We start from the raw sequence: 18,208 nt of genomic DNA, 5'->3' as shown, positions 1-18,208 counted from the left end.
TGTAAATACATGGAATATATCTGGTCTGAGCTTCCAAGATGGTATTTTTAAACAATATCAATGCCTGATTTAATATCCTAACATTTGCAGTTGATCCTTTTAGGTTATTATTAACCATTTTCCTCATTTTATCATAGTCATCCTTTCAAAAATGTAAATGTTGCTGCAGTAGATTTCCTTTATAGCTTCATTTCCCAGTGGACCCCACACTGTTACCTCTCGTACTATGCTCTGCACTTCACCAATGACTAGATCTAAAATGGCTTCCCCTCTTGTCGGTTCCTGGACCAGTTTCTCCAAGAAACAGCCATTTATTACATGTAGGAATGCTATCTCCCTGGTGCTCCCTGATGTAACATTTATCCATACAATATTGGGCTGAAATCACCCTTATTATACTGTTGCCCAATGTGCCAGCTTTCCTAATTTCTGTAAACATTTCTTTATCTTTCTGTGTTTGTTCTGTCCTGGTGGATGGTAGTACAGCCCTACAAGAATACTCCTTCCTTTCACACGTGGAATTTCTATCCATAATGATTCCACACTGCTATCTGTTTCATGGAATGAGAGAGGGGGGCAGAGGAAAGGAGAAGACAAGAAAAGTCCAGCAGTTTTTCCTATCCACCAGGAAAACAGAAGAACTGAGAAAAATTGTCCTTAACCTAGGACCTGTCAGAGTTCTATAAAATACATGGAGCTGGAACAAGCACAGGCCTTGGATGGAGGGGCAGGCAGGAAACAAAACCCAGGAAGCTGACCAGGCACACAACCTGGGGAATGCAAACAAGAATCATGGGGATTATAATTAGCAGGAAGTTTTCCTTGCAGGTGGACAAATTAGCTGTTAGCTTGACTGTAGAGAGAGAGAGAGAGAGAGAGAGAGAGAGAGAGAGAGAGAGAGAGAGAGAAGAGTGTTTCTGGCATCGTGACATTGAGGCACAGAAGAGCAGGAGCCCTGGGAGATTTAAAGCAGCCTGCAAATGGAAGGGCAGACAGGGAGAAGCTTTCCCCAGGAAGCAGGTGTTGTCTGCATAGACAATAAAAACAGAAGAACAAAAAACCTTGCAGAAAAAATACCACTCAACACAGCCGTGAATCTTCAGACAAAGACTAGCAGTCTGGAAGAAGTTTCTAATGCGCTTGACAAGGGCATGTAATGATATTCACAGAGTTTTCCCGCTTTTTTAAGTATCCTATCAACTAGAATAACAATACTATAAAACAGGAAGCGACAAGAAGATTCCTGAGGCAGGCCAGTTGGCTGAAACACGGCCATGTCAAGTCATCGCTGCTGAGTTACTTTTATCAATCAATAAACTGTTGATTATACAGCATCATCATTTTATTGTCACCTTTGCTGTCTTCTGAGTTGTCTGCATAGAGCCAGGAAAAGCTACCAGGTACACTGTCCTTTGGAGGTGTTCTGTTTGCATAGTGGGAAGAGGTCTTGGAGGAAAAGCTAATTCCCAGGAATCTGCGCAGGGGACAAAGGCAGTGGGAAAGTATGGTACAGCCTGAAGAAGACTGGAGAACAAAGTATCTTTTAAAGTGTTATGGTTGCACTGAGAGAATGAGTAGGGCTTAGAGGAAGCTAATCCCTGAGTGCTACAGAGAAAGTATGGGGCTGAGGAAGGTGGTGTAACATCATGAGAATTTCAACAGCAGTTTGTGCTGTCCGCCATACTGTGCACAGTTCATTCAATAGTAGTGTTATTTTTCTAGCCTATGTAGCCTTGACAGCCAATTGGAAGAGGCTGCTGTCACGGCTCAGGGTGGGAGAGCCCTCGGGCTGCAGTTGGGTTTACACTGCCTACCCAACCTGAAGGCTAGGTGGGCCTTGGCTGGTGGTAGGTGAGTCATGCCCTGACAAAGACCAGAACAGAGAATAGCTCTTAAGAGTCCTTGGGGGTGCCCCATCAAGTCAGGGTAAAGAGTAGCTCATAAGAGAGCCCTTTGAGGAATCGGGGTCAGAAAGTCAGGAACAAAGCTGGAACATATGCTGGAGCTAGACTGAAACACAAGCTGGATCTGGACTGGAATACAGACTGGGGCAAGACTGGAACAGGAGTGGAACAAGACTGGAGACACAAACTGGAACAAAGCTGGAACAAAGTTGCAACACACACTAGATCAGGCTAGACAATCCATTGCAAAGGCACTGGTATAGAGTCAGGAACTTCCTTTTATACCACAATTTTTCTTCACTCAACGAGTAGTTAAACTCTGGAATTCGCTGCCGGAAAAGGTGGTTAAGGCGGTTAACTTAGCGGACTTCAAAAAAGGGTTGGACAGCTTCCTGGAAAAAGCCATAGAATGTTATTGAATGGACGAGGGAATGATACAGTATTTCTAGGATGGGCGGGACAAATTGCTTGTTCTTTTGGCCGCTGTCAGTGACAGGTTGCTGCGCTCGATGGACCCTTGGTCTGTCCAAGCATGGTGATGCTTATATACTTATGTGCTTAACACAGGAAGTGATGACATCAGTCAGCACCCTCTTGCAGGGCTATAAAGGAACTGCAGAATTTCCAGGAAGTAAATCAGACTCTTCTGGCACAGAATTCTGCTACAGACCACGGAAAACAGGTGAGGGGTATGACAGCACCAGCATCCTGCCCTATGTCTACAAACTGATGAGAACATTGTAACCTAGTAATGTGTAACATAGTAGATGACGGCAGAGAAAGACCTGTATGGTCCATCCAGTCTGCCCAACAAGATAAACTCATATGTGCTACTTTATGTGTATACGTGACTTTGATTTGTATCTGCCATTTTCAGGGCACAGACCGTAGAAGTCTGCCCAGCACTAGCCCCACCTCCCAACCACTAGCCCCACCTCCTACCACCGGCTCTGCCACCCAATCTCCTCTAAGCTTCTGAGGATCCATTCCTTCTGAACAGGATTCATTTATGTTTATCCCACGCATTTTTGAATTCCGTTACCATTTTCATCTCCACCACTTCCCGCGGGAGGGCATTCCAAGTATCCACCACTCTCTCCTTGAAAAAATACTTCCTGACATTTTTCTTGAGTCTGCTCCCCTTCAATCTCATTTCATGTCCTCTAGTTCCACTGCCTTCCCATCTCCAGAAAAGATTCGTTTGCGGATTAATACCTTTCAAATATTTGAACGTCTGTATCATATCACCCGTTTCTCCTTTCCTCCAGGGTATACATGTTCAGGTCAGCAAGTCTCTCCTCATACGTCTTGTAACGTAAATCCCATACCATCCTCGTAGCTTTTCTTTGCACCGCTTCAATTCTTTTTACATCCTTAGCAAGATATGGCCTCCAAAACTGAACACAATACTCCAAGTGGGGCCTCACCAACGACTTGTACAGGGGCATCAACACCTCTTTTCTTCTGCTGGTCACGCCTCTCCCTATACAGCCTAGCAACCTTCTAGCTACGGCCACCGCCTTGTCACACTGTTTCATCGCCTTCAGATCCTCAGATACTATCACCCCAAGATCCCTCTCCCCGTCCGTACCTAGCAGACTCTCCCCGCCTAACACATATGCCTCCCGTGGATTTCTACTCCCTAAGTGCATCACTTTGCATTTCTTCGCATTGAATTTTAATTGCCAAACCTTAGACCATTCTTCTAGCTTCTGCAGATCCTTTTTCATGTTTTCCACTCCCTCCTGGGTGTCCACTCTGCTACAAATCTTAGTATCATCCGCAAAAAGGCAAACTTTACCTTCTAACCCTTCGGCAATGTCACTCACAAATATATTGAACAGAATCGGCCCCAGCATCGATCCCTGAGGCACTCCACTGCTCACCTTTCCCTCATTCGAGCGAATTCCATTAACTACCACCCTCTGGCGCCTGCCCGTCAACCAGTAGTTGATGGTAGTTCACTAAAGCACATTGAGCCACTCAAAGGCACACCTATTTTACCTCACTTCCCATCCCAATCTCCCAGCAGCAGTGCACATGCTCCACAGAAAGGCCACCATGCCGTCCTCTGTCCCCATAGCCACTTCAACTCACACACACCTGTGCCTGTGTACTGCATATCTACCCCCTCAACATCCCCTCCCCCAATCTACCTGTAGCCATCTGTCAAAAGTTATGTGAGGAGCATTGCATAACATGTCCAAAAACATTATGTATGTGACACCAAGAAGGTCCATCACCTGAACCTTGTCTCCACCAACTTGTGTTTTGTAGATAGTTTGGCATTCATGGGACCCTGAGGCACTCAGGTGCCGGTACAGGAAGAGATGGTGGAAAAACCCAGGCCACATGAGGGAGCACCTCAGGGCCTGTTGTAAGTCCCACTGACATTGCACTCTTATACCAGATCTGTCCTGTATCAAGGCCTGAGTATGCAGCTATCCTCATTACAGTGTTCTCACCAGTGACATAGCCAGACCTGACTTTTTTTTTTTTGGGGGGGCAGAGTTAACATGGAGGGGGGCACCAGGAGCGTATCTGTAATGGGGCCACGGGTGCCAGGGCTCCTGTAGATTTGGCCCTGGAACCCCCTACCGATGGCCCTAGCAACCCCCCCTCCTGCCGCCAACCTGCCGTCGCCTACCGTTGCTGGCGGGGGACCCCAACCCCCGCCAGCTGAAGCCGTCTTCCTTCATTGTTTGATTCTTCTTTCTGAGTCTGACTCTGATGTCCTGCACGTATACAACATGCAGGTCTGACGTCCTGCACGTTGTGTATGTGCAGGATGTCAGAGTCAGACTCAGAAAGAAGAAACAATGAAGGAAGATGGCTTCAGCTGGTGGGGGTTGGGGTCCCCCGCCAGCAAAGGTAGGCGACAGTGGGCGGAGGGTCAGCGGTGGTCGAGATGGTCATCGGGCAGGCCACGGAGGTGGTTCTGGTGGCGGCAGGGGGGTGGGGTGGCGGCAATGGCAGCGGGGGTGCCAGCGCCGGGGGGGGGGGGGGTGTCACCCGGGGGGGGGCTAAAATGTGCCCCCTCATCTCGGCTCTGGACCCCCCTACCGGCGAAGTCCAGATACGCCCCTGGGGGGCACTAGGCATATAGGTGTGAGTAATTCTTGATATACTCCTAAAAACTGCCATAGAGTGCACTTAATGGATTTCTAAGTAAACAGTCTGGCCTGCATCAACATAAGCCCCATACACATGTATGGAAACTTTGGAAACATAACATTTTTAAATATAGTTGCATTATCCCATAGCTTAAACTTTGCCATTATAGTAGACTTATATCTAGTCAACATCTCATCACACATCACAGTATCTTTTAATATAAATTACCACAGTGGCACACATATATTCCTCAATAAATTTCTTATAAAGGTGAATTAATAAAATAGATAAATACCTTTGAAGTAGCAGTTTAATTATGTAGCCTGAAAATCTAATATATAAAAATAATGACCCCTGACACTGCACACTGGACCATCATGTGTTAACATAAACATACGTTTATTTTGCATCCACAGAAACCCACATAGCCCCTTCTCAAAGAATGATATTAAAAAAATAAAAAAGATATAGCAGAATTAGAAAAGGTTCAAAGAAAGGTGACCAAAATGAATAAGTGGAAGGAACTCCTCTCATATGAGGAAAGGCTTGGAAAAGAGATGGCTGAAGGAGGATATGATTGAGATTTGCAAAATCCTGAGTGGTGTAGAATGGATAAACATGAACTGATTGTTTATTCTTTCAAAAAAGTACAAAGACTAGGGGACACTCAACGAAGTTACATGGCAATACTTTTAAAATTAATAAGAGGAAATATTTTTTCACTTAAATAGTTAAGCTCTGGAACTGGTTGTCGCAGGATGTAGTAACAGGAATTAGTGTATCTGGAATTTAAAAAGGTTTGGACAAGTTCCTGGAGGACAAATCCATAAACAGCTCTTAAGGTGGGCATGGGGAAAGCCACTACTTATCTCTGGGGTTGACCACATGGAATCTTGTTACTTGGGATTCTGCCAGGTACTTGTGACCTGGATTGGCCACTGCTGGAAGTAGGATATTGGGTAGATTGGACAATCGGTCTGCCCATTATAGCTTTTCTTATGTTCCTAAGTAAAGCAGAAAAGGGGCATTTCCCCAGGAACTCACCACACAAAAAATAAAAAACAAATAAATAAATCTGATTTTGGTGACATCTCAGTAAAAATATAAACCCTCTCCAGTTCCAAGCTTATTGTGAAGTACCTGTAACACAAAACGTATAAAAATTACCCAGGATCTATAGAGCTAATCTACTTACCACAACACCACTAACTTACAGAAGTAACACAACAAGGACTGTAACTAGGAACACTCAACACAGTAAATATTGCTGTGGGAACTAGAACATCAATATGCTTATTGGGAAACTGAACAAGCTGAAATATTAAGAATGCTTAAATAGAAACTACATGCAGTCCTTGACTTCAAGTCACAAACATTGAACACCAACAGACCCTTGCCAAGTACAGAATAAGTGGCCACAACCTTTAAAATATGAATACGCAGACAAAAATTAAATATAAACTCCAATAAGTCACATTCTGCATACAGTGCAACACTGGAGAACTAGAAACAGCACCCTGCATTCTGCAAAATATAAGGAAGTCAGTGTAAATTTCTTGTAAAATTCCATTCACTGAATTAAAAATAAAATTCTTCTTTCTACCTTTGTGCCTGGTTTGTTTGTTTTTTTCTGATCATATTTGTCCCAGTCTCCAATTTCTCATTTACTCTGTCTTTTCTTAACTTTCTTTCCAAGGTCTTCAGTCCATCTGTCACTTCCTCTCCTACATCCATCTGACTGATCTTTTCCTTTTAGCTTTCTTTCATTTATTTTTCTATCTGCTCAGATTTCATTAATTCTTACTATTCATGTTCAATCTTCCTTTTTTTTCTGCATATACCTACAGCTTTCCATTTCCCTTATCCCAGCCATCTCATTCTTCATCCTGTTATTCCCCAGTCTTTTGCTAACTCCCGCCTCTCTTCCATCACCTTCTCTTTTCCTCTTTTCTGACCAGTATCTTCTCTCTCTTTCTCTCCCCACCTCCATCCAGTATCTCTCCCCATTACCCTATTCCCCCCGTATCAAGCATCCCTTCATGTTGCTCTCCAACTTCTGTGTCAGCATCTCCCTATTCCTCCAATGCCCAGCATACCACTTTCTCTGTACCCATCCACATCCAGTGTCCAGCACCCCTTTTGTCTTCTTATTTCTCCCATGTCCAGCATCTCACCACTGACTTCCTATTCCCCATGTCCAGTATTTTCCTTCATCTTACAAACCCATCCCCCCATGTCCTGCATACTCCTATATCCTTTTATCTTCCCACCTGATCTAGCATCTCTTCTTTCTTTCCTCCTCCTCTAAGCCAGCATCTTCTCTATGCCATTCCATTCCTTCTTTCCCTTCCCCCATCCTGACCCAGCATCTCCTTTCTGTTACCCTCCAGCCCCCATGTCTAATATCTTCACTTTTCTCACCTTTTATTGTCTGGGTATTTTATTTTTCCAATTGGACTGGTCCCACTCATTTTCCACTTTCCTTGTGTTAGTCTTATCCTAAATTCTTTACCAAGTTGGCCTTGCCGTTTGTTCTCTCCCCTCTTGTCTTCTCCCTTTCCTTCTGTACATCTGTCTGGCACTGATCTTTCTATGTTTTTTCTTCCCCCACTTTTGTCTTCCCTGTGTTTATATTGGCCCGTTTAATTTTACCCTCATTTTCCCTTTCTCTCCCCCTCTAGTCCTTAGTCTTCTCCTTTTCATATCTCATTTACCTACTGGTTTTTCCTATTTCCCTCTCATCCCCTCTAGCACTCCCAGTGCTCCCTCTGTCCCCCCCATCTTTTAACCCCCATTTTCATCTTCTATACTCACTCTCTCAGCCCTAACCTACCCGCCATTGCCTTTCATCTTCTCACTAGCCCCAGCTCCAACCCTATCTCTCCTTCCTTCCCTTGCCTCAAGACCATTCTTCTCTTACCCTCTACCCCATTCCCTGTTGCCTCTCTTTTACCATCTTTTTAATCTCATTTCTGCCTTCACTCAACTTCAAAAACCTATCTCCTTTATCTCCTATCCCTCCCTAGTACCCCCATTCCTTTTCAATGCCACTCATCCTCTTTCTATTCTTTCAGGCCATTCACTCTGTCTCAACTTTTCCCCATACTTGATCTTCTTTTTCTTACCCCCTATTTCACACCCTCACTCACTCTCCCAACCCATCAACATACCCCCACTTAAACCAATTGTTAAGTACTCACTATCCCCTAAAAACTCCCACTTGATCTCTCCCACCTGTAATTTCCTGCTCTGCTGCCCATTCAATCACCAAGTCCTAATCATCTTCTGCTTTATTCCCCTCCCCTCCCCTGAGTCCTAGTCATCTGCTCTATTCTCCCTCTCCCCCTAGTGCCATCCATTTTCTACTCTGTTCTCCTTCTCTCTCCAACCCCTAGTGCCATCCATATTATACTCTGCCCCCCTTATCTTCCACCCCTTAGTGCCATCCATCTTCTATTGTGTTACCTCCCCTCATGTTCCATCCATTTTCTGATCTTTCCAGAGTCTCCTGTCTATTTGATATTTCTTCTCTGTCTGTCTACGTCATTCCTTCCATGCCCTTGTACCTGTCCCTTCTCCTGTGTTACTGTGCCTCCTTGTATCCAGCTTCTTTCCCTCTTTTCCCTTTCTCCTGAACCACCCACCCAGGGTCAGCATCTCTCCCCTCCTCCCTCTCAATGGTGCTGGATCTACTGAGGGAGAGAGAGATGCTGCATCTCTCCCCATCTTTTCTACCTCCACGCCCTTACCCCCCACACTACCCCATCTCCCATCTACTCTGGCCACCCAAGTATGACCCTCATGACTACTCCCTTACTGTCCCATAGGTCCAGTGCCTTTCCACCTCTCTTCACTCTCATTTGAACTCTCTATTACCTCTCCCTCTACTCACTGCAATCTGGCATCTCTCACCCCCCCCCCCCCATGATATAGCATTTATTTTTCCCTCCTCCACTACCCACAGTCTGGTTTCTCTCTCCCTTCCCTCCTCCCAGTGTCCAGCTTCTCTTCTACTATCCACCCCCACTGCCACTGCACTTCTCTGACTTTCCGGCAGTACTTCAGCTCTCAAGACAGCCTGCCTTGCTGACCCTGGAAGCTTTCTCTCTGCACAACTTCCCGTTCCCGCATAGGAGAGATGCTTGCAGAGAGAAAGCTTCCAGGGCTAGCAAGAGGCAGTGGCAGTGCAGCGGGGGGAGGGGAGGGCTAGTGAAAGAGAAATAATCTGGACTACGGGGAGCGAAATGAGAGAGATACTAGACCAGGCAGGTTCTGGGGTGACAGGATCTGGAGAGCCTGGTCCAAGAATAGGGAATCTGGGCCACCGAGGCCCCCCTGTAGCTATGCCCCTGGTGCCCACAACCCCCATATCAATTAGAACGTGCTGCAGCCAATCCCAAATCTATGAGATGACATGGAAAAGAAGGGGGACGAGGTAAGGGATATTGGACAGTACCCTCTTGTGACCAGAAGAAAAGTAGCCAGATGGGACTCACAGGACCCCAGGCCAGTGGGCCTACCTTGCAGCCTGGTCCCTCTGGGGCAGCATACAGTGCCTTGCTGAGTGCTGTGCCCAGCAGCAACTCAGACACAGGGGCAAACAGTTGACCAAATTTCCATGGGACAGCAGAAGCAGCTGTATCTCCTGATGTCTCTTAATGTAGTGGCTGTGAGGACTTGGACACTGTTTGCTCCTACAAGGCCTGGACCATCCCCAACAGCTAGATGGAGGGGTGGGAAAGGTGGACCTCAGAGGGGATGGCGAGGGGGAGGATGAAGTAGGATTGTGAGGCAAATACTTGCCATTCTGTGGTGGTGTGTGCTGAGGGGTGGGGGAGTGTATGCTGGGGGAGTGTGTTTGTGGGGGGAGGGGTAGTATGTGTGCGGGGCTGGGAGTGGAGGGGAGATAGAATAAAATATGGTGATCACAAATAAATACTGCACTGGCCTTTACTGGAAATTGGTCTGTATGAGTTTTTGTCTAGCACGATGCGGCCCTGGTTAGCTCTGTGGGCAGGGGGAGAGGGGGGGTCATCATCCTTGTGTTTTGCCTGCTGCTGCTGCTGTATGTCCTCTGGCAGGGGCTGTCTTTGTTGCAGTGCAACGTTGTGCAGCCTGCAGCAGGCCATGAACATTTTGGTAACCTTTTGTGAGCTGTAGAGGAGCTCTCCTCCAGAATGGTCCAGACATCTAAATCTGTTTTTCAGCTGGCTAAAGGTGTGCTCAATAATGGTACAGGTGTTCTTGTGGCTCTTGTTATATTCCTCCTCTGCTTCTGGGGTGGTCAATGGAAGCCATTAGTCAGGTTTCCCGGGGGTAGACTCTGTCACCTGTGTGGGGAGCAGGATTCATAGAAATGGGTGTGTATTTGTATGTGGACCTTGTGGAGTGAGGGTCATGGTTGTGGGTTCTGGGGGCATCTTGAGGTAGGTAGGATGGTGTCATAAGGGGGGGGGGGGTAGTGGGTATGGGGGTTAGGAATCCCAGTACTGTTTACCTAGGAGCCAGCCTCTGGTGATCTCCCCTTGGTCAAACCTGTGGTAGATTCCAGAATACTGCAGAATATATGCATCATGGGTGGACCCTGGGTACTTAACACACATGTCGACAATCTTCCCTGGCCATCATCTGCATGTTCATGGAGTGATATGGTTTTCTGTCCTATAGGTCTCCTCTGGTGCCTGTGGAGTGTAGGGGGGGGGGGGGGGTGTCCAAGTGCAATGTGTTTGCAGTCAATGACGTCAATGACCAAGGAGAAGCGGTCTATGTTGTGGAACTGAGCCATGTTGTTCTGGAGTGCCTGGGTGGTAGTGGGGAAGGTAATATAGTGTGAGCTCTGGGTGAGGAAGCCATCAAGGAACTGGACAAGACAGTTGGAGATGGCAGGCTTGGTGAGGCCTGCATTGACTGCTAGCACCGATTGAAATGTGCTCATGGCAAGAAAGGCAAAGGAGGAAGTGACCTTAAGGTAGGCTGGCACTGGATTATTCCTGTGTGTCCTGGCCTGGAGGAGGGGTTGTAGCTGGTCACAAAGGTGCTTTATGGCAGCCTTATCAAAGTGGTACCTAATAAGGAATTGATGGTCAGTGAGGTCCATGAAGCAGAGCCTGGGCCTAAATACTCTCATCCATATCCAGCAAAGCGTCAGCCACAATAACGTTCATCTCATCCATGATTGATCTACAGGTGTCTCACCACCATAGGTGCAACCCACTAAGCCCAGTAACGCCATTGTGCACTCTTCCATATACTGCATCCAGTGAGACCCAGCACCCAGCACTCACTCTCTCAGCACCAGCAAACAGTCCTCATACACACAGCACAGTCTTTCCCAGCACCAGACCCAGTCCTCACACAAACAGCTGCAACACAAAGCACAGTGACAAACTGGGAATGGACAAACAGAGGAACGATGAGAGAGACAAGATAAGCAGGTAGGGGGTTTGAATGGGAGGTGTGGGGTATGAGACAATGAAGGTTTGGTGGGGGAAGGGAGTGACATGCAAAGCAAGGGATGTGTGTGGCTATGGAGCTGGCAGGTGTGGGTGAGGACTTGAGGAGATGAGACACAGAGGAGGCAAGGCAGGAAATGTGATGATCAGAAGGTTCAGACAGGGGCAAACAAACAAAGGTAACAGACCATTCAGCACCATTCCACTCTTTTTCACAAACCAACAATTCAATCTCTTCACTCTCCAAGTCAGCAAAATCACAAATGAGTCCAAAGACAAGTTTGTTCTTGAGATAGTTGCTTTTATAAAGCAGGTCTAATTCACAGTGTTTTTCTTTCCAGCACAAGGAAATTGTTTTGCTATTCATTATTGCAAACAAACATACATCATTTAACACTGCCCATCTCACGTCCACGATATGCCCCCAAAACACCTGCTCTCAAAACGATTTTTTCTCTGCGAATATCCGACGTATACATTTTTTTGTTTGATTATATGGTTTAAACATTTTCCTGTGAGAAATATGTCCATCTGCCCCTTGTTCCATTTTTTGCACATTTTTTTCTTTTGAAAATGAGGCCCTATATACTTGCCATCACTTCAGTAGAGTAGGTAATGTCATTTACTGATGTCTGAACAATGCTGTGTATACTTTTATAGTGCTAGATGAATGTTTAATAGAAGTAGAACATCAAATAGTCAAATATATAGATGGTATATTGATGTGATATGGATTTACATTTGTTATAAGGGATCTGGAAGTAGCTGATTTCTTTGGAAGTTTGGATAGGCCTGAATCATGAGGTGGTTGAATTTTGGCATTGATGGGGTTCAGAAATAAGTGAATTTGGTGCTCATTGTCAAAGCACATAGACTTACAAAGTTACACTGTAACCTATGCAACGTTGTAAGTGTGGATGATATATTGATGTGATGTAGATTTATATTTAAGGTTTACAATGGACCTGGAATTAGCCGAGTCCTTTGGAAGTTTGAATAGGTCTAAATTAAGAGGTGGTTGAATTTTGGATCTTTAATGGGGTCCAAAAATAAGTGACAATATGAAAGAGGGAGAGGAAAATAAGTTAAATAAATTGGCAAATCTTACTTAATGGGATTACTGATATTTTGTGTGATGAAAATAGGGACCATGCACTTGAGAGACTATTTATCTGTATCCTTTAAGGATGTTCAATGTCTGGAACTGCTATAAGCAAGTAGGATTACACAATAGTGATTACTGGGTGTAGAGATTTTTGTATTCCCTCTGTGCACTAGACGAGGATGTTTCATTTCATACATCATTCACATCATGCTACAATGGTTTATTATAACTGCACTCACTGTACTAAAATCTCATTCATATGCAGTGTCGTGTCCATAAGGGTGACCCAGGCACGCAGAAAATTGCAGAACACCTGCTTTTATGCATTCTGTGAAAACCAGGAAGATAAATTAATTTATATTACAATAATAAAAGCAATAATTTACAGGTATTAAATGTTAATGCTTGCTTAAAAATACAAACACTGCATACTAAGTGTGTTCCAATTAAGTAAAATGAGGTCTTCAGTAAATATGAGAATTCTAGCTTCTGTGACATTTAAACTTGAAAATTATTCATCAAGTGCTTTAAAAGAAACTATAAGTAAGAAAAACTAAGTTGGGAGAAACAGAAAATAAATCACAAGATTCACACTTTGCAACCCCAAGGGTTCTTCTAGCACATTAGCATCACAAAGCTGACCATCAGTACTAGAGGTCTCTTTAAAAATCATGCAAGAAAAATAGCCACAATATTATTGTTTCAGCTAAGAGGTATCTCTACTAAAGTGTGCTAGTAAATGGCCTTAATGGTAAGCCCATTTCTAGCGCACCCAGGAAATATCACAATTTCCAGTATTTCTCTTTCAGGCCATGTGCTAATGTTTGCATTAGCGGGCATAACCCCCCAAAATTGAGGGGGAGCACTTACCACCTCCTATTTAGGAGGCAATAAGGGCTCCTGAGTTATGGATGTGCTAATCAGTTAGAAAATGGTAATAGGAAAGCACTAGCTGGATAGTGAATCCACACCCATTCTCTCCCCCTGACACACTCCTTCCAGAAAAACATACAAAAATAAATACCACCCGCTTAGGGGGAAATTGTATATATATAGTGCCAAATGTTGCATGCACAAACAGGTTACTTACCTCAAAATGCTTTAATGTGTTTTGTGGTAATCATTTTTGCACATGCTAAGCATACATTAAGGCGTAATGTCATTTAGTAGTCATTTAGACCCCCAAGGGGGTCTTTTACGTAGGTATGCTGGCATTTTTAGTGCACGTTAAAAACAGTCATGCACTAAACGCCAAAGACGCCCATTGGAATACATTGGCATCTTTAGCATTTAGCGCGTGCCTATTTTTAACGTGCACTAAAAATGCCAGTGTGCCTGCGCAAAAGACCCCATGTTTATGGAGAAATAACACTAGCAGAGCATGCCGCAAGGTATAGAACAGCATACAAAAGCACACGTTTTATAGAAAAAGGGAGCATGGTTGAAGGTTGTGAATTGGTGAGGAGCGGGGACATTTACTCTAGTCTGTCTCTTAGTCTTTCCTGTTCTCCAACAGTCATTTCCTCTCCAATCCTTCTTTGCTATCATCAGCAAAATCAAACAATGAATTTGCCAAGTGAAAAAATTACATAGTTTTTAATTTCCTTAAAATGTGATCTTTCTGGGGACTAACAACTTATGATATCTGTTATTGGACCAGCATAAAAATAATCAAAAGATTTTATAGTGGGCACACAATGAAGCTACTAAGTACAGTGAAACCTCGGTTTTCGTCGATAATTCGTCCGAAAACTATCGACGAAAACCGAATCCGACGAAAACCTAGGCAACAAGCAATTTTTTCTTTTAAATGAATAAAAAAGACTAGTGTATAGAATAAATGAACATTTAACATGGCATTTACCTTTCTGAAGACTCTTCTTGGTATATGGAAGATGGAGAGAGAGGAGCAGAGATTATTGTTTGGAAGGGGGATCCCCCTCCATAAGGACACTATCTGGGGGAGTCACTACCCCTCTTGTTCTTTTGCCACTAGGACCAGCTTCTTGGGGGGGGGGGGTCACTTCCCTTCTTGTTCTTTTGTCACTAGGACCAGCTTCTCCGTGCCTAGTAACACTGTGTATGCCAGTGCGCCTCTTGAATTTTTCGAACCAGCCTCTGCTGGCCTTAACATCACTTAGTGAAGTAGCACTCGTCCCGGGCAATTTCTTTATGAGATTGGCATACACCAGTCTGGCCTTTTCACATATGATGGCCTCAGAAACAGAATCGCCATCTAACTGTTTTTGATTGATCCAAATTAATAATAACTGTTCTACATCTTCAATTGTTTGTGATGTCTGTTTTGTTATCGCATTCACACCTTTTGCTACTTTTGCCTCCTGTATTGCTTCCTTTTTTGCAACGATTGAACTTATCGTGGATGGTGACTTCCCGTACATGCGGGCGATTTCAGCAATCTTAATGCCACTCTCGTATTTTTCAATGATTTCCTTCTTCAACTCAATCGTGTTCCTGTCCTTCTTTTAAGGACTGCTGCCCATAGAAACGTTTTTGGGTCCCATGATGAGAGCAGGGACTTTGATACAGGCACTCAACCAGCTGTAGTAGTAGTGTGACAAAACGACGAAATTTAGGTCCTAATACCAGCAGGGAATTTGATACAGGCACTCAACCAGCAGCAGCAGCAGCAATATTGTGGCAAAATGAAGAAATTTGGGTCCTTATGTACCTGCAGGGACTTTGATACAGGCACTCAACCAGCAGCAGCAGTATTGTGGCAAAACGACGAAATTTGGGTCCTTATGCACCTGCAGGTTCATTGATACAGGCACTCAATCAGTAGCAGCAGTATTGTGGCAAAACGACGAAATGTGGGTCCGAAAACAGCAGCAGTGTGATCCCACAACCGGAAACAACGCCCCAGAAGAATGACACGTGAGAACGCAAGATTAGCTGCGTGGTCACGCCGACAAAATCTGAGGCGATCGACAAAAACTGAGACAAAATTTTCGCGAAAAAAATCGACGATAACCAAAACCGACGAAATCCGAAGTCAATGAAACCGAGGTTTCACTGTAGTACATTTAAAATAAAGCAGAGAAAATATTTCTTCACTCAATCTAATATAATAAAACGCACCGTGAACGTTCTGTGAAGCCGGAAGCTTGAAGCCGGAAGTCTGAAGCCTTGAAGCCTTGAAGCCTGAAGCCTGAAGCCTTGAAGCCTTGAAGCCATCTGACGTCACTCCCAGGCTGAGGCTGAAGGGTTCGGGGATTCGTGGTGTGAAGCCTTCAAGCCAGCCAGCCGTCTCTGCCCCGCCCTCGCGACAAAACAAACAAATCCGGAAGCGAAACGTCAGGGAAGGAGGCGGCGCTCCCGACGTCTAGCCTTCCCTTCGCTGTGTTCCGCCTTCAAAACAAAACAAGGCGGAACACAGCGAAGGGAAAGCTAGACGTCGGGAGCGCCGCCTCCTTCCCTGACGCTTCGCTGCACGAACCGCCACGGAGGTAAAGTTAAAAAGAATTTAAAAAAAAAAAAAGGAAGCATGGATGCGAAGGGGTGGGGGGGCATGGATGCGAGGGGGGGGGCATGGATGCGAGGCATGGATGCGAAGGGGGGGGGAAGAAGAGGGCGGGCCAGGCTGGGATATGGGAGAGAGCGTAGCATGGATGCGAGGGGGGGGGGGGTCATGGAAGGGCGAGAGGGGACTTGCTGGAAAAGGATGAATGGAGGCGGCAGGGGACAGAGGAGCATGGATTACAGAGCAGGCCTCAGGCAGAGAGGGGAAATGCTGGATAGGGAAAAATGGAGGGGCCAGGTGACAGATGAGCATGGATGGGCATGGATTGGAAGGCCAGGACTCAGGGAGAGGGGAATTGCTGGATAGGGATGAATGGAGGGGACAGATGGGCATGGATGGATATGGATTACAGAGCAGGCCTCAGGCAGAGAGGGGAAATGCTGGATAGGGAAAAATGGAGGGGCCAGGTGACAGAGGAGCATGGATGGGCATGGATTGGAAGGGCAGGACTCAGGGAGAGGGGAATTGCTGGATAGGGATGAATGGAGGGGACAGATGGGCATGGATGGATATGGATTGCAGAGCAGGCCTCAGGCAGAGAGGGGAAATGCTGGATAGGGAAAAATGGAGGGGCCAGTTGACAGAGGAGCATGGATGGGCATGGATTGGAAGGGCAGGACTCAGGGAGAGGGGAATTGCTGCATAGGGATGAATGGAGGGGACAGATGGGCAATGGATGGATATGGATTGCAGGGCAGGCCTCAGGCAGAGAGGGGAAATGCTGGATAGGGAAAAATGGAGGGGCCAGGTGACAGAGGAGCATGGATGGGCATGGATTGGAAGGGCAGGACTCAGGGAGAGGGGAATTGCTGCATAGGGATGAATGGAGGGGACAGATGGGCATGGATGGATATGGATTGCAGGGCAGGCCTCAAGCAGAGAGGGGAAATGATGGATAGGGATGAATGGAAGGGGCAGGTGACAGACAAACATGGATGGCCATGGATTGGGAGGGCAGGGCTCACGGACAGAGGGGAATTGCTGGAAAAGGATGAATGGAGGGGGCAGGGGACAGATGGCCATGGATTGGGAGGGCACGGCTCACACTCTCTCTCTCATATACAATGTCTTTCTCACTCTCACACACACTGTCTCACACTGTATCACATTCACTCTCTATGTGCCACACAGTCACTCACACACTCGCTTGGTCTCATACACTCACTGAAACAGAGAATCTGTGTCTCACACACACTCTCTCTCTCGCCCACACACACACACTCTCTCTCTCGCCCACACACACACACTCTCACTCACACTGTTTCTCACATACACACTTGCACACACTCTCATTCTCACACACACACTCACACCCAGACTCACGCTCTCTCTCACACAATCACACTTTCACTGCGACTCTCAAACAGACACTCTCCCAAACATACACACTCCGAGGAAAACCTTGCTAGCGCCCGTTTCATTTGTGTCAGAAACGGGCCTTTTTTACTAGTGTGTAATAAAACTGTGGAATCTGTTGCCAGAGAATGTGGTAAAAACAGTTAGCTTAGCAGGGTTTAAAAAAGATTTGGATATTTTTCTGAAAGAAAATTCCATAAACCATTATTACAATGGACTTGGAAAAAAATCCACTGCTTATTTATTGGATAAGCAGCATAAAATCTTTTTAGTGTTCTGGGATCTTACCAGGTACTTGTGACCTGGATTGACCACTATTGGAAATAGAATACTGTGCTTGATGGATCTTTGGTCTGTCTCAGTATGGCAATGCTTATGTTCTTATGTTAGTGCAAGAGGTTTTGGATGTCATTTTAGAAAGAGTTCTTTGTATGTAAAGTCTCTGGAACTCTTTACCGGAGGATGTTGTAAAAGCAGTTAGTGTATCTGGGTTTAAAAAATGTTTGGACAAGTTCCAGGAGGAAAGGTCAATATTCTGCTATTAAGACAGACATGGGGAAGCAACTGCTTGCCCTGGGATTAGTAGCATGGAATGTTGCCATGATTTGAGTTTCTGTCAGGTACTTGTGACCTGGCTTGGCCACTGTTGGAAATAGGATACTGGGCTAGATACGGAAACGTGTCAAAGACTTTGTTAAAAAGTCCAAGTGCTCAAAGTTTTGGCTGAGTCTGC

At 45.5% G+C, this 18,208-nt stretch overlaps 1 protein-coding gene across 1 annotated transcript in view; it reads right to left on the bottom strand.

The window, feature by feature from the left end:
* Positions 1 to 1,305: 1,305 nt before the first annotated feature.
* LOC115464802 overlaps positions 1,306 to 18,208 on the bottom strand; it is a gene marked incomplete at its 5' end in the record, with an annotated part of 53,600 nt that continues 36,697 nt past the window's right edge. The window contains one exon of the mRNA XM_030195162.1: positions 1,306 to 1,524. Within this exon, the coding sequence (XP_030051022.1) occupies positions 1,306 to 1,524 (219 nt within the window). The remainder of the gene's footprint in view (positions 1,525 to 18,208) is intronic.

This window comes from Microcaecilia unicolor, chromosome 3, assembly GCF_901765095.1.
Source record: "Microcaecilia unicolor chromosome 3, aMicUni1.1, whole genome shotgun sequence".
In the NCBI taxonomy this organism is placed as follows: domain Eukaryota; kingdom Metazoa; phylum Chordata; class Amphibia; order Gymnophiona; family Siphonopidae; genus Microcaecilia; species Microcaecilia unicolor.
The sequence above is the reverse complement of the archived record's forward strand: the minus strand, read 5'-3'. Positions and strand labels throughout refer to the sequence as shown.